General features: G+C 38.3%; 1 protein-coding gene across 4 annotated transcripts in view; it reads right to left on the bottom strand.

Moving 5' to 3' along the window:
- LOC126175602 (mucin-17-like) overlaps nucleotides 1-17387 on the bottom strand; it is a 207199-nt gene that overhangs the window by 96016 nt on the left and 93796 nt on the right. For all 4 annotated transcript variants that reach the window (XM_049922476.1, XM_049922475.1, XM_049922477.1 and 1 more), the window contains one exon: nucleotides 4715-4771. In XM_049922476.1, coding sequence (XP_049778433.1) covers nucleotides 4715-4771 — 57 coding nt within the window. The remainder of the gene's footprint in view (nucleotides 1-4714; nucleotides 4772-17387) is intronic.

The following is a 17387-nucleotide window of genomic DNA, read 5'->3' as shown; positions in this document are numbered from 1 at the left end:
TGCGAACCTAGAAGAACTTGCACTCCTGGAAGAAAGGATACTGCAGAGATATGGCTTAGCCACAGCCTGGAGCATGTTTCCAGAATGAGATAGTCACTCTGCAGCAGAGTGTGTGCTGATATGAAACTTCCTAGCAGATTACAACTGTGTGCCGGACCGAGACTCAAACTCGGGACTTTTGCCTTTCACGGGCAAATGCTCTACCAACTGAGCTACCCAAGCACAACTCACGACCCGCCCTCTGAGCTTCAATTCTGCCAGTACTTCATCTCTCACCTTACAAACTCCACACTGAAGGGTTGGATTGTTGTTATTCGAAATGATTATAACACTCAAATTGCATTTATGGTCAATATTCTCACAAAATATCTCTTATTTTTACGTAATCAAAGCTTAAAAAGCCATTAAATATCAATATTTGGTTATGTAATTGAAAATCCTCTGTTATTGGCTGAAGCTCCAGTGATGTCGCAGTCTAGGAGTAAGATGAAGCTATACGTACAGGAGTGTTAGTCCGAAGTTAATAGGTTTTTATGCACTTTCTCTGCAAATAGTTTAGCTATTTGGTAACAGAAAACACATTTATAACTTTTAAGTAATAACAGAAAGGAATTTTATGAACACTGATAGTGGAAACCTAAGAAAAATTGATGCATTTATGCTCCACTCATTTAGAGTGGTGATATGTGCAAGGACGGACATTCTTTTACCTGCTTCCTGCAACAATATTAAACCCGCTCAAAACTAAGGAATTGTGGAACTTTTGCAAATAGGTCTCTATCCTATAAGTGGATTGTCAACTATCAGTCATGAACCACAACCCAAAACACAATAAAGTTATTCTTGGAAAATCTTAGTGCTGATTTCCAGTATACAAGATACTCTGCAGAGATACCTGCAGAAGCGTGTGCACGGTGGTGTAGTGGATAGAGCATGTAACAATGTATAAGAAGAACACAGGTTCAAATCCTGGAAGCATCATAATTTTTGAAAGTTTTTCATGAAATTTTAAAATAACATTAGCAATATTTCATTCTAGCAGTTGTTTTGATTGCAGAGTTTATTGTATATATCTTCATATTAATCTTACTCTGAGAAATGGATGACTAAGGATAAATGCGTCTATTTTTCTTACAGATAATTACCTGTTTTTTGGAAAGCATTGCTGGTAGTGAAGATATCACCAAACTCACACAGTACAATGAGGTGTAGGACAATGAGGTTTTTTTGCCTAAGATGATGGTTTGATTCCTTGTGGAGGTATCGATGCGTGGAGTGTTCTTTCTATATACCTTGTGGCCCAGCATCCCATCCACCCATTTAATTACCGACAGATCCAGGAAACTGAGATGAACGTTGCTCTCTTTCTCCATTGTTAACTGTATCTTCGGGTTAATACTGTTCAGATGCACCCAGAAGACATCCAGCTCTTCTTCACCATGAGTCCACACTACAAATGTGTCATCAACATAGTGGTACCGTTTAGATGGCATTTTACTGGCTGTCTGCAGCACTTGCTGTTCAAAGATCTCCATAAATAAATTGGTGAGCTGGGCTGAGAGGCTTCCCATCGCCACCCTGTCGATCTGTTCATAAAACTCGTTGTTGTACTGGAAATAAGTTGTCGTCAGGCAGTGTTTAAATAAAGCCACTATGTCAGTCAGAAAAATATCTGCTATATAAGAAATAGCTTCATTTACAGGCACCATGGTAAACAATGACACGACATCGAAGCTCACAAGAATATCACTTGGGTTGACGTTAATCTCCCTCAGTTTTTCAATAAAATGCACCGAGTTTTTAATGTAATTTTCCGTTCTGCCAATGTATGGTTGCAGCAAGCAGGCGAGATATCTGGCCACCTTTTGTGTTGGAGATCGTATGGCACTCACAATCGGTCTCAACGTGACCTGTGGTTTATGTACCTTTGGGAGTCCAAGATTGTTTTACCAGTTGATTGGTATTTCTCAAAATTTTGTTTGTAGGATCCTTCTGAAGCTTCTTCCCAAAAAAGCCAGCTAAATGGTACTGCTATGTTAATGACACATTTGTAGTGTGGACTCATGGTGAAGAAGAGCTCGATGTCTCCTTGGTGCATCTGAAAAGTATTAACTTGAAGATACAGTTTACAATGGAGAAAGAGAGCAACGATCAACTCAGTTTCTTGGATCTGTTGGTAATTAAATGGGTCGATGGGACGCTGGGCCACAAGGTATGTAGAAAGAACACTCGCATGGATCGATACCTCCACAAGGAATCAAACCTTCATCCTAGGCAAAAAAGAGGTGTCATGTAAACCTTGGTGGACAGAGCCAACAAAATCTGTGAGCCAACTTACTACAAGATGAACTAAATCACTTACGGTCAGCCTTCATGAACAACGGATATACCAGCAAGGAAATTGATCGAGCCCTCCATCAAAGAAGAAAAGAAGCCAGAAGTCCAGAGCAACAACAGTCACCTACTGGAAAAGTTTGCGTACCATTCATTAATAAAAACACAGACCATATCGGGCAAGTTCTGGCCAAGTATGGGATCAAAACAATCTTCAGACCCTTCAAGAAGATTAATGAATATTTAAGAACTGCAAAAGATGCCTGACACCCCCTAGCAACACCTGGGGTATATAAAATTCCATGCAGTTGTGGACAAGTATATTTTGGAACAACGAAATGAAGTGTAAACATTCGCTGAGCCGAACATAAAAGAAACTTGCTTAGGACACATCAAAAAATCGGCCGTAACTGAGCATGTCTTTTGAGATGGGAACCATGAAATTAAATTTCATGAGACAAGCATTCTAGCACGAACATCCAATTATCATGCGTGCACGTATAGAGAAGCAACAGAGATTCACAAACACCATAACAATTTTAATAGAAAAGAGGAAGTTTTAAAGTTAGACAAAATATGGATGACAATCGATTACTCTTAATTGAGAATGATGATGCCTTCCAAAGATAGGCATACCACTGGCATCACGTGATGAATGGTGGTGCCCTCTATGCGCTCTATAAATGCGAGAGCACCTGGAGCCTCAGTGGCAGTAGCCAGACGACCTCAGAAGGTGTTTCCTGCAGATGGAGACGAAGCGTTAGGTGGAAATTTTACACATCGACCATGGCCTCTAAGCAAAGAAGTTTTAACTGAAGACAACACCGGCCATGAAAGCCTACATTGTGTGAACCACACATTTTGTTTATAAATTTCATGAAGGCCTGTGATTTCATATGCTATGAGAGCCTGTTCAGTTATCTAAAAGAGTTTGGGATGCCACAGGAGCTCATCAACCTTCAAATTGTGATGGGTCTCAAGCAAGGAGATGGTTTATCTCCTCTCTGTTCAATTTTGTCCTTGAGAAGATCATACATCGGACTAGTAAACAGAACTTTGAAGGGATCCAAGCCAAAAGGAAGAACCTGGCATACGTAGCCTATGCAAATGATGTCTATTTAATCAGAAGATCTGAAAAGCAATTGAAACAAATGACTATGGCAATGGAGATGGCTGTCAGCAAATTTGGCTATTCATAAATGAAGCCACAATGGATTACCTCATTATGACTATTCGACAAGGTCAAGATACTGAACAACTACATTCACTGTGGATGGCAGACCAGGCCTACAAGAGAGTCCACAAATTTAAATACCTGGGAGCACTTTTCATAGGGAATTCATCATATGAAGTAGAGATCAATGCCAGGATACAGGCAGCACACTGATCCCTCTACAACCTAACACCACTGCTGCAGCCCAGGTGTCTCCTGAGACAGTTCAATATTTGGCTATATAAAACCCATATCCAACCTGAAGTACTATAAGTCTGTGAGATGTGGAGTATTTGATAGTATGATTTTAATAAACTACTGTATTTGTGAAAAAAGTGCTACACAAGATCTTTGGTCCAGTCTTGGACACAGATTCCAGTAACTGGAATAACAGACACAACAATGAGCTAGAAGAACTGCACCAAGACACCAACATAGTAGGAATCGTAAGATGCAAGTGACTACTGTGGGCCAGACTTGGAGCTCAGATGGAAGGCAACAGGCGGCTATGGAAGCTTCTGAATTTCATGCCCACAGGTAGAAGACCCCCCTGAGAAGACCAAGGAAGGGGTGTAGAAATACCTCTGTGTAGACCTGGAACAATCAGTGATGGGTGTGAATGGATGGCAGATGGCAGCAATGAATAAAAGACAATGGAGAAGGAGATATGTAGCAGTTCACAGTCTGTTGAGCTGGACTGCATAGCAATAAAAGTATAGTAAAGTCAGTCTTTCCTCTGTAAATACCAACACGTCAACAGAAATGTCATAAAATCTGTACTTCCTTAGCCCTAATTTGTTATTTATAGGATGTATCACTGTTGAATATGTGGAGCTGCACACCAGGAAATAAGGAATGTTGCTGAATTTTACACCATGGAAACGGAGGAGCTTAGGAGGCTGATCGTTTTCTACAGGGTGGGCAGAAACATGTTTACATATGCCCTTTTCTCCTTACAAGATGAACTCAAACTCTATCGACAAAACTGGAGATTATTGAGGTACATTTTCAGAATATTTTGGTACAAAGGACCTGTGGTCTCTGGTGACTTGTTACAGACTAATTGCATTTGGTTTGATTTCTTATCCCCATTAAGCTGACAATTTTCTCATTTTTTATAAGATCTTATGATTATTCATGTAAGCCAGTGGCTCATAAAATACTTACCAAAGAGAAACGATTACTCTCTACACCATTTTCCAATGTCTGTAATACTTTTGTTTTCTGAAACAGGCAAACAAAATCACATATTACATTACAAAATACTTATAATACTTTACTGTTACGTCTGAGCTAACATTCACAATGCAAGTTATTTTGTTTACTGATTAATAAACAAACAAATCCATCTCGGAAAACTAAATTTATGTATGAGAGATTTAAATTGAACATACCCATACTGGTTCGATGGCTGAGAAACGCTTTGAAAACTCACCAACAAGATGTTGGCAACAACCTCATTTTATTGATTAAACAAATTCTTACATTATACCAAGCTGTCACCTGTACTAATATACCTTCGAGAATAACCTAAGTAAGCTACCAGCAGCAATGTAAAAAATAAGAAATGAAATGAGTATATAATACCAAATGGGTATCTTTGTGTCTTTTGTTAACAGTTCTTTGTTTTGCGTAAGTTTTATCTCTTATATTACATACATTACATTACATTTTTCGTTTTCCATGGATCCCTTGGAGAGGAGTCTCTGCGATGTGGAAAGAGCCAATGTTTTTAATTATGAGCTATAATCCTTGTGAAGATATTCATTGATGGAGTAGAAGATGTTGGCCAACAGGAAGTTCTTTAATTCACTCTGAAACCAATCTTTATCACTTACAATACCTTTGATATGCCCTGGTACGTTATTGAACATATGAGTACCCATGTATTTGACTCCTTTTTGTACTAATGTTAAGCTTTTATAGTCCTTATACAGATTGTTTTGGTTCTGGTATTATAATCATGTTTTGCACTATTTTGTGTAAAAAGAGACATGTTGGAAATGACAAAGGGCATCAATGAGTATATGTACTGACAAATAGTAGTTAGAATACCAAGTTTCTTAAAGAGGTCACTGCATGATGATCTAGGACTGACACCAGATATAATTCTAATGACTCGTTTCTGAATTTTGAAAATGTTCGCTTTGTGAGAGGAGTTTTCCCAAAACATGATTCCATAACTCATTCGTGAATGAAAGTAGGCCAAATAAACTAACTTCTTCATTTTTAAATCACCTACTTCTGCTATCATGCGTACTGCAAATGTAGCTGAACTAAGGCGTTTCTTTAAGTCTAGAGTGTGAGTTTTCCAATTTAGGTTGTGGTCAATTTGTAGCCCTAAAAATTTGACACTGTCTACAGCTTTAATTTCATTGTTTGAATACATTATACTTATAAGGTTAGGTATTCTTTGTGAGGCACTAAACTGTATGTACTGGGTTTGTCAAAATTCAGTGACAATCCATTTGCTGTGAACCACCCATTGATACTTACAAATATTTCATTAGCTGATTGCTCAGTGAGATCATGGGTACTGTTTTTTTATACCAATACTTGTATCATCTGCAAATAAGACAAAATTTGCATTTGTGACACTGCATATGGAATGTCATTAATATATAATAGGAACAACAAGGGACCTAAAATAGAGCACTGGGGCACCCCTTCTCTGATGGTTTCATATTTTGAATGACTATTATTATGTGGTCAGCCTGATACAGACACACACTGTTTTCTATTAAAAAGATAGGATGAGAACCATACGCCTGCTACTCCTGTTATCTCATAATATTTTAATTTTTGTATGAGGATATCATGATTAACACAATCAAAAGCTTTAGCCAGGTCACAGAATATTCCAAGTGGTAATAACTTTTGATTTATTGATTCTAATGTATCATCTGTAAAAGTGAATATAGCTTGATCAGTTGATAATCCTTTCCAAAATCCAAACTGATTGTAAATGAGAATATTTTTCTGTACTAAGTGTTTATAAAGTCTATTGTACATAACCCTTTCAAACACTTTTGAAAATATTGGCAATACACACTTTTTGAAAATATTGCCAAAAATGAAATGGGACAGAAGTTTTACACTGATGATCTGTCTCCTTTTTTGTGTAATGGTTTGACAATAGCATACTTAAGCCTATCTTGGAAAAGTACCATTGTGGAGGGATTCATTACATAAGTAATCAGTATGTCACACAGTTCTGAGGAGCTACATTTAATTATGGTAGTGTTGATTTCAACATAACCACTGGAACACTTGTTTTTAAGAGAGCTAATAACATTAGAAATCTCTTTCGGTGAGGCAGGATATAGCTGAATTTGTCAAACTTCTGCGAAAATGCATTTTTTAAATATTTGAAGCTGTTTTCTGAGGAACTATACAAACCTATATGGTCTGCTACTGAAATGAAAAAGTTGTTGAAAGTGTCTACAATTTTGGAGATCTCTAATCAACTCATTATTTACATTTAACATAATTTCCTCATTTGCCTGATTAGTTTTTCCTGTTTCACTTTTTACTATGTTCCATATAGTTTTTATCTTGTTATCAGAGGCATTTATTTTTTCTTGGAAATAAATACATTTTGAGGTTCTGATTACTTTGTTTAAAATTTTACAATATAATTTGTAATGTGATTTACCTCTGTAGTCATCGTTTTCCCTTGACATTAAGTACAGTTCTCCTCCCCCCCCCCCCCCCCCCCCCCCCCCCCCGATAATTTTATTCCATTTGTAATCCATGGTTTTGAAACATTTAATCTATTTGCTTTGATTACTTTCTTAGGGCAGCAGTTTTCAATGTGACCTATGACCGTTTTACAGAAACAGTTATATTTTTCATATATCCTGGGCGAATTGTATACATCTTTCCAGTCTATGTTCCTCAAACATTTTTTTTATACCTTCAATTTGTTTTTCATTTATTATTTGTATTGTTTCCCACTTCCTGTTATTAGTTGAATCAGACCCCACTATATTAAACATAAGCAACTGGGCATCATGATCTGAAAGGCAATTAAATATTGGATTTGTACCATGATTTGCTAGTGTGGTAGTTTCTATGAAAATGTTATCAATAGCAGTGCTGCTGGTACCCATAGCCCTGGTTGGAAACTGTACTAAGGAGATGAGATTATAAGAAGTGGTAAGAGACTCTAGTATGGATCTTGAGTGACAATCCTCCAGAAAATTTAAATTAAATTTCCACTTAGAACAAGTTCATTATTTTTAGAAGTTAAGAAATTTAATTCTGTGTCAAGCTGTTTATTGAATAGCTCGAAATTGCCAGTTGGAGCCCTGTATATAGTGACTATAACTATTTTTCTTTTGTGTGTTTCTACTTGTGTGGCACATGCTGATCACTACAGTATTTAAGAATGTCAATGTTTTTATAATTGCGACCCTTTCTAACATAAGTGGAACTCCTTCTTTCTCCATCTCTTTTCTACAATACTTTGAAGCTAAGGTATACCCTTCCATATTAAGCATTTCAATTTCACTACCTAAATGATGTCCAGAAATACAAATAATATCAGCGGGATTTGTAGACTGTAGCTCATCTACACAGATCTGAACTTCATTAATTTTGTTTTTTAAACCTCTGATATTTTGATATAGTAAATTTACTGTTACTTCTTTTGTCTTCACAAGTAACATGCTTAATATTTTCAGATACATCTTGTTTCAATATTGAATGTGTAGATAATGAGCTTAACCTAAAAAAGAACTACTTCCATGAGTTGCAGTGTCCCTCCTTAAAGAATTTGCTATCAACCTAGCCAGTACATCCTTCCCTATTCTACTGAGATGCAGGCCATGAGAAGTAAAGCCCCACCTACCAATAGTGTCAACAGGAACCAAACCAATCCCTACCCCGTACCAGCCCGAAGCAGTCGATGCAACTCCAAATTGTCCCTCTTCACAGAGCTGTTCAACTGGGGTTGATCATACCACTTGAAAACAGGCACAAAATCAACATTAGAATGGTTTGCTGCTGATGCTATTTTTACCAGGTCACTCTCAATACTGTAGCCCTAGTCCCTACCAATACTGTTCCCTGCTCCACCCACTATTACAACATGGTGAATTACAACTCCTTGGTGAAACCTTTACACAAAGATCCTATGCCCTCTATCACTTGGCTGAGAGACGTACCTTGCTTGAAAAAGTTTGTGACCTGGTAGCTGTCACCTAATTTTCCCTGCAGAAGTTGGCCCACACCTCTTCCAAGACCGCTACCTTAACAGCAGAATTTTCTTCCTACTTTTTCTGAAGCAACAGGTTTCCTTACTGAATTCTGCTGTGCATCAGCTACATGAGGCTCTTCATTACTTAACTGTGGCAGCAGGGCAAATCTATTTTTTGTGCCAACAATGAAACTGTCAGATACTGTCCTTTTTCTGTGGCCACTTCCCACATCTCTTCACCCTTCTCCCCCTTAACCTAATTAGTTCCTCCCTAGCTTTATAATAATTCAGCCTGAAGGGCTCTAATCTTTCCCTCCTGTTCTGCTATTTTCATATCCCGTGAACACACTCTACAGTACCTTGTAAGATTCATTTTGTTCCTCAGTTTCCATGCCACTACATTCCCCCCAGTGAAATGGTCTGTCACAGCAGCTGCATAGCACCCCAGAACTAACTTTCCTACGGCAGTTAAAACAGTTCACACTCATGATTGTTTACAGTATACGCCTACTTTTGAAGCTTTCGCTAAATAAAGATAATTTCCTATTTATTAGGCTCTATAGTGCTCTAATATAAATATAATATTAATTTACTTACTTAATTACATTTCGAATCACTTAACTTTTGCACACAAAATTTAGGCCTAAAAATGGCTGTTAAGCGGTAATGGTTTTACACTATTTTCTTTAAAAATGCGGCACAGAACTTAAAATCTTCACTTTTCTTTCTCTACATTGGAACAATTGAACAACTAACACAAAATTCTCTAATGAGTCTTTAACTTAGCAGAAGCTACACTCGTTTCAACAGAGGCACTAAAGTTTGTTGCAGGATCCTAGAGTACATTTGAAGCTTGAACATTATAATGTTCCCACAAGAAATGAAACTCTCTCTAAGAATCAGCACAGCTTCAGGAAAATGATGTATGTGAAACACAGCTTGTTTTGTTCACATATGGTACGTTGCAAATAGTAGATATGTGTGATCAGGCAGATTCCATCTTCATATGTATTTCCAACATGTGATGAACACTGTGCCACATCATCAACTAATAACCAAGGTATCATTACACATTCTTCACAGATATGCGAGTACTTAGAATAAGAAGGATGACACATGATTCAAAGAAATTAAACTACCGTTGACCGTGCCCAAAGTCAACAAAATACAAACATAAATGTTTTCAATATACATAAATGATTTATCACAAAGAATCATCAGTACTAAATTATATGTTAATCATGCATTTGTCTAGAATAAAGTTTCATTGCTGGACAATTGTAAGGAAATACACAATGACTTCAGCTGAATCTCTACTTTATGTAATGAGTGGGATTTTTCCAAATGTGGGTACATGCAAGATAATACCAGCAATGATGAGAAACAACCAAACAGTATATTATAACATTAGTGGTAATACTGCGGAGGCCACATCATTATTAAAATATTTACGGGTAATAACAGAAACTGAAATTAAATGGATGAACAGATAAACATCAACTGTAGGGAAGGCAAATAGTAAACTCAGGTATGTTGAGAGCTTGTTTGGAAACTCGCACTAAATATTTAAAGGATAGAACATAAAAGACAACACTGTTTCTATTTCTAGACTACTGTTAAAGCATTAAAAAGTAAGACTGAGTTTAACATCTTGTCAACACCGAGGTCATCAGAGATGAAGCACAACCTCTTTCAAAGGAATCATCCCAGCATTTATCTGGAGTGATTTAGGGAAATCACAGAAAACCTAAATCTGAATGGCCGGACATGTTGAACCACCATCCTCCGGAATGAGAGTCCATGCTCCAATGTTAGGTATGAATGCAGACTTTGAAGCTGTTTGTGGATACACCATTGTGATCACGGAGGTTGGTAAAGCCCACATAAAAGTTTAATAAGGATGTCCATGGAATTAAAAAAAAGGCATTATTTTTTAAATACTCTGTTAACTAATTTAGACAACCAGTATTCAAAGAAGACTGTGCAGCAATTCTGCTACCTCTACTGTATATATCATACATAGGCATCAACAGAATATGATAGAAGACATTAGAGCATATGCCCTGATATAAGAACACTCATTTACCCTTGGTCAACATGCAAACATAATAGGAGAGCAAATTACTTAATGGTATGAAATATCTTCACCATGCTCTATACCAGGGCATTTGGAGTGCTGGTGCCAGTAAACTGTTACAAAGGATTCACCATTAGACTTGCAACACTACAATATTCATTGACTTGAGACGATAAGCAAAATGACTGTAGAGAAAAATAAAGTAACACAGTAGTTAGCATTCATTACATTATTTGCAATATTATGAAATGGAAAGTTGCTACTCACCATATAGTCACAGATAGGCACAACAAAAAGACTGTCAGAAATAAAGCTTTCAGCCAGTAAGGTCTTCTTCAAAAATAGACGACAGACACACACACACACCCACAAACATTCACACGAACACAACTCACATACACATGACTGGAGTCTCAGGCAACTGAAGCCACACTGCAACCATCAGCATCAGTGCATGATGGGAGTGGCAACTGGGTGGGGGTAAGGAGGAGACTGGGGTGGGGAGGGGGAGGGATAGTAGGGTTGGGGTGGTGGACAGTGAAGTGCTGCTGAGGGGCACACAGGAACAAGGTGGAGAGATGGTAGGGCAGCTATGTTTGGTCGGGAGGTTAGACAGTGAACAAGAGAGAGATGGGGAGGGGAATGGGGTAGTGGAAAAGGAGAGAAGTAAAAAGACTGGGTGCAATAGTGGAATGAGGGCAGTGTAGTGCTGGAATGGGAACAGTGATAGGACTGGATGGGTGAGGACAATGACTAACAAAGTTTGAGGCCAGGATGATGATGATGATGATGATGTTTGGTTTGTGGGGCATTTAACAGCATGGTCATCAGCACCCATACAAAGTCCCAATTTTTACACAGTCCATTTTTTTCACAATCCAATCTAGTCACTGTCACAAATGATGAAGAAGATAACAAACTAATGAGGACAACACAAACAGGCAGTTCCTGGGCAGAGAAAACCCCCAACCCAGCCAGGAATCAAACCCAGGACCCTGTGATCCAGAGGCAGCAACACTAGCCACTAGACCACGAGCTGCGGATGTTGAGACCAGGAGCGTTACGGGAATGTAGGATGTACTGCAGGGAAAGTTCCCACTTGTGCTTCAGAAAAGCTGGTGTTGGTGGGAAGGATCCATATGGCACAGGCTGTGAAGCAGTCATTGAAATGACGCATGTCATGTTTGGCAGTGTGCTCAGCAACAGAGTGATCCACTTGTTTCTTGGCCACAGTTTGACGGTGGCCATTCATGTGGACAGACAGCTTGTTGATTGTCATGCCCACATAGAATGCAGCACAGTGGTTGCAACTTAGCTTGTAGACTACATGACTGGTTTCACAGGGAGCCCTGCCTTTGATGGCATAGGTGATGTTTGTGACCGGACTGGGCCTACTGCCTATGATGTGAAAAGTGACGTTTGTAACCCGACTGGACCAACTCCAGTCTGGTCGCAAATGTCACCTAGCCCATCACAGGCAGGTCTACCTGTAAAACCAGTCTGTGATCTACAAACTAGGCTGCAACCCCCTCACACCCCTCCCAATTACCTAAATAAAACAACAAACACCCTAGTTCCCAGGTAACAAAATTGACAGCTATTTTGATTTTTCAAGCATATGATGAAAAAGGGATATGTACTATTGATAGTCAGCAAGGACAATGATAGATTGAAATTATATATACATCCATAGCACTATAAGCTATTGCATGTCTCTATTTTAGCCAAGACCAATTGTCAGCCTCGCTTGAGGTCAGTTGCCGTTTTGTTAATCATTTCAGTTTTTAAGTGCAGTTAAACTTAATGCAAGTGCCACTATTTATTGTTTTTGTCCATGTGCTGTGTGGTATTTTCTAATTATGGATAAGTTTGTAACAACGAAGAAGAGGAAAACCCATTTTGATTTGTCTGTTAGCATTATGGCAAGTTAAAAATATGTGCACATTATATATAAGGGGTGTTCAAAAAGAAACGAGCTGGAGGCATAATTACAGAAACCAGTATCTGTATGTTAGAAGTATTGACCCTGGCTGTTGAGAACTTGTCCCACTGTGACACAAGACGGTGAATGGCTGTCTCATAAAATTCCCAGGGCTGTGATGTTAACCAGTTCTGCACATACAGCTGGACTTCGTCATCAGAGGTGAATCGTTTGCCCCTCAGAGCCTTTTTAAGGGAACCAAAAATGGCGTAATCATAGGGAGAGATGTCTGGACTGTACAAAAGACGGCCAAGAACCTTCCATTTGAATTTCTGCAGGAGTGCCATGACTGTGTTGGCTGTATGAGGCTCTGCATTGCCCTGGAGCAGAATGACCCCACGGGTAAAATTGTCTGGTTATTTTGATTTGATCACTTGGCGATGGGTGGTCAAGGTTGCAAGTAACGCTGGGCATTCAGTGTTGTCCTGTGCTGCAGGAAGTGAATCAGAAGGGGGCCATCTTCATCAATGAAGTACGTCAACATAGTAGCAAATGATCCATCTCGGACAACAACGTCCAGCTGTACATGCAGAACTGGTTAACATCGAAGCCCCGGGAATTTTATGAGACAGCCATTCATCACCTTATGTCACATTGAGACAAGTGTCTCATTAGCCAGAGTTAATACTTGGATCTGTCTATTTCATCCAAAAACAGCATTGATCAAGAAAAATATTGCCCAAATGATGATGGTTTCATTTCTTTAAAAAATTTGCTCAATAATCTATCATTAGTAGCCCATATGGCAAAATATCGCCCAGCCTCCTTACCCAAGCAGTATTCAGTTATGAAAACCAGCTGCAATATGGAGTCATGGAGAGGGGTTTGTGGAAAGCAAAAGGGGTAAGTGATGAAAACACATTCCATAGTTCATTTGTTCCCAACTACACCTTGCATCCTTTCCTCCCCATTTTGTCCAAAATCTATTTAGGCTCTTTCATATTACAATAACTAAAGACAGCAATTCCATGCACAATTAAAAAATGCATACATTCATACACTATCTAATGAATGTAATATTAAAGGAAAAATTGCATTGTCAGAATTGAATCCTTTGTTGTGATTCCTTTTATATTATTTTAAAACAACGTACAACAATCAGTTCTTCCAAAATCTCCACCAGTCTGGGGTACCTCTGAGTGTTGAACCACTGAGCTATCAATCCCTGGATTCAGGAGGCGAGGTGGTTTGAATCCATCTGCTGATAAGCTTCAAAATGGTTTTCAGTGGCTTCCCATTTTCAGTTTATGTAATTGCTGGGGTTGGTCCCTTTCTACTTGCCACAACCAATCCCTTCTGAATACATTTCTATCCTGACAGTTATCAAGTCCCTTAAAGACGCAGCCCCTCTCCTTAAATGCAAAGAGCTGCATCGAAGGCGAGCCGAGCATCTCCTCAGAAGTTTCCAGCCATACGATAAATACATAATAATCCAAATTCTCTTCATTTGGGCTCATGCATTTGTCTGCTGAACATTATTTAATGTAGAAAATGGTCTTTCTTACATTGTGAGACGTGACAGATGCAAACATAAATGAGGAAATTTTGAAAAGTATAAGGTTGAATAATTCCAGATCCTTTGCCCTGCAAGTCTCCAACCCCGAATTTATCCTTCAAACTTATCAGTGGAATTGGGAGTAGGAGCTGTTTTTCTTTAGGAATAAGAAGCTGGTAATAAGGCAGCTCCATATGCCTCAAGGGCACTGAATTATTTAGAAGATAATTTGGTGGCTGGCCAGAGATGGTGTTTGCTCTCTCTGGGAAAAATGCTGATATCTCACAGCTCAGTGCCATGACAGGATACTTCACTATGAACCAAATGGAGATTTACTTGTTTTGTAAATAAAACTGCCTTTTCTTGCTGAAACTTAATTTAAATTTCCCAGACGTGTTTTGGCTTTTTCTTGCTCTATGACATCTTCAGTGGGACCTATAATGATATAGTTTTGATATTTTTAGATTATCAAATTCATTTACCTTATGCAATTCATGATCATAGTAAAATTTCCTTCATGCTACAACCACTGACTCACCATCTCCGTAAAATTCTTGCACACAGACTGCTTGGTCCATTCCTAAGAAGTGCTCCATATTGACTGGATTCCTACTGGCCAAGCAAGTGATGAACATAACCCCCATTCTCTTCTGATTTGCTGCACATGCACAGATAGCTCTTGAAATATGAACTTTCTTTTGATATACCCTGTACTTTGATTGTAACTGTAACTTTTTATCACTGGAAAAGCCTATTCTACTGTAAGTGGTCAATGACAAATAAAGAATCTGAATCTGAATTCTTTCATCTTACCTACTGTCTAGTACTGCCGTACTATTATACAGCTGTTTCACAATATGTAAACTCATTAATATTCTTCACCATTATCAGTACTCCTCTTTACTAATAAAATATTACAAAACATGATAATACCAGAACACAAAACAATGTGTACAAACCCTCTGATGGTGTAACACTAGCTAAGAAAGGAGTCAGGCACATGCATGTATACTGTATGTTTTGACAACTTGACAGAGCATACTAAATACCCTGGAAGAAATACTGCTGTTGATTATTTACTTGTGATTTCATTGCACCCATGTAAAAACTTACATTCAAGTGTTTGATACAATTAATACTAAACCTTTGTTTGGAAAAGAAAGAAAGAAGGAAGATTACGATTTAATGTTCCTTTGACTCTAAGGTCATCAGAGACAGAGTACAAGCTTGGATCATTTCAAGAGTGGGAAAAGAAAGGAGTCCTGTTATTTCAAAGGAATCAATCCAGCATTTGCCTGGAGCAATTTTGGGAAAACATAGAAAAACTAAATCTGGATGGCCAGATGTAGATTTCAATCATCTTCTCCCTGAGTGCAAGTCTAGTGTGCTAATCACTGCACCACCTCACTTGGTCTTTATTTGGAGTTGTGGGACACACATAAATGTTTCACACTTAGCTGTATGTAAAATTCAGTTTTTGAACTGCTTCTCAAATAGTTCTTATCTTGTTGCTAATGGAGCTTATCATTTTTCATAGTACTTACATTTTTATGCTCCTTATAATTATACAATACACTCTGTAATGTCATTTTAACCTGTAATCATTAGTGTTCCATGATATGAAGAATACCCGTCTTTTAGTTTTGAGTTATATTCTGAAGTGTGTGAGTTTCCAACATCTGCACATGCAAACTTTACCACTGTGATTCCCGCATAGAATATCATTATGACCATTAGTAATTGCTCAACACATTATGTCCATCCCTAACCCTGTCACATAAACAAGTTCCTTCATCACAGTGACAACCCCTATATGCTAAGAAAATTTTATACAAGGATGCTGCTGAGGAAAATTTCACGGTTGCACTCATTTTCACTTCAACTGGACTTTCTCAACTAAATAAGCTACCTTCCCACATCAACTGTAGGCAAAACATGCACACACACATTCCCACATGAATAACTCACATGCACATGACCACTGCCATCTCCAGGTACTAAGGTCCTACTGCATCTAAGGCAAGCAGCGACCTCAGATGCAGTCTGCTGTTGCAGTCAGGTTTGAGCACCCGGAGATGCTAGTCACTGTGTATGTGAGTTATGGATGTGTAAATGTGTATGACTTTTTTCTACAAGTGGAAAAGGACTTATTTCAACAGCTCATAATATCTAGCAGTCTTTTTTTCAGGGTGGTTGCTCAAACTTGAAAAGAAAATTCCCTGAGCATTCCAGGTGTGTGGAGGAAGATGGAGTCCAAAAGCTCCTGATAAATTAATGGTGAGCATAGGGTAGGGGGGCATGCCACAATAATGACTTTTCTTTAGCTGAGCTGTACTAGCCATTAGCAGTAGTTTAACTACAGCTGTTAAACACTGATAATTTATATGGAATAATATTCATATAATTAACACACTCTGAAATATTAAGTATTTTAAAATTTGTGATTTATAAAACTCAGTGAAATTAAATTTCAATGCTAGGTTAAAAACACAGAATTCCCTGATATTTTATGAAACTCATGAAATTTCCTGAGAATTCCAAGTTTTCCAGAAGAACTGCCACCTTGTTTTGAATGTACCTGACTGTCATTCAATGTGGTGAGTAGCAATCTATCGAGTTCATATTGTTGTTATTCAAGCCTGGATTTTCCATTGTTTGACTGAGCTACATATGTTGATCTTCAACCCTCTAAGGACTCCATAAAAATCTCTGTCCATATCAAATGCAGAATCCTGTCATTGTTCCATGCTGAAAACTTCCTCCCGTACAGTTTGGTACCTGTGAGAACTTCATTTGTTTTGAGATGCACTCCCTTTCCCCCACTCTTAACTGTTCTCTCATTTTCCAACATTTTCTCCACTGTCTTGACATTGAAATCCCCTTCCACACCTGTTTCTCTATCTTTTATGGACCATCCCCTCAGTTTTGTGACAGTTACTTCTACTAATGTTAATTTTGCCAGTCACTGAGATCTGTAAGTCTTCCCTCCTTGCCCCATACCTCCAATGTTATCCTCTCCATCTCTCATATGTCTCCTCAGAAAATCAAGAGAATGATACAAGAAGACTTCCAGTGGAAAAAGAGCAA

Source organism: Schistocerca cancellata, chromosome 3 (assembly GCF_023864275.1).
Source record: "Schistocerca cancellata isolate TAMUIC-IGC-003103 chromosome 3, iqSchCanc2.1, whole genome shotgun sequence".
NCBI classification, from domain to species: domain Eukaryota; kingdom Metazoa; phylum Arthropoda; class Insecta; order Orthoptera; family Acrididae; genus Schistocerca; species Schistocerca cancellata.
The sequence above is the reverse complement of the archived record's forward strand: the minus strand, read 5'-3'. Positions and strand labels throughout refer to the sequence as shown.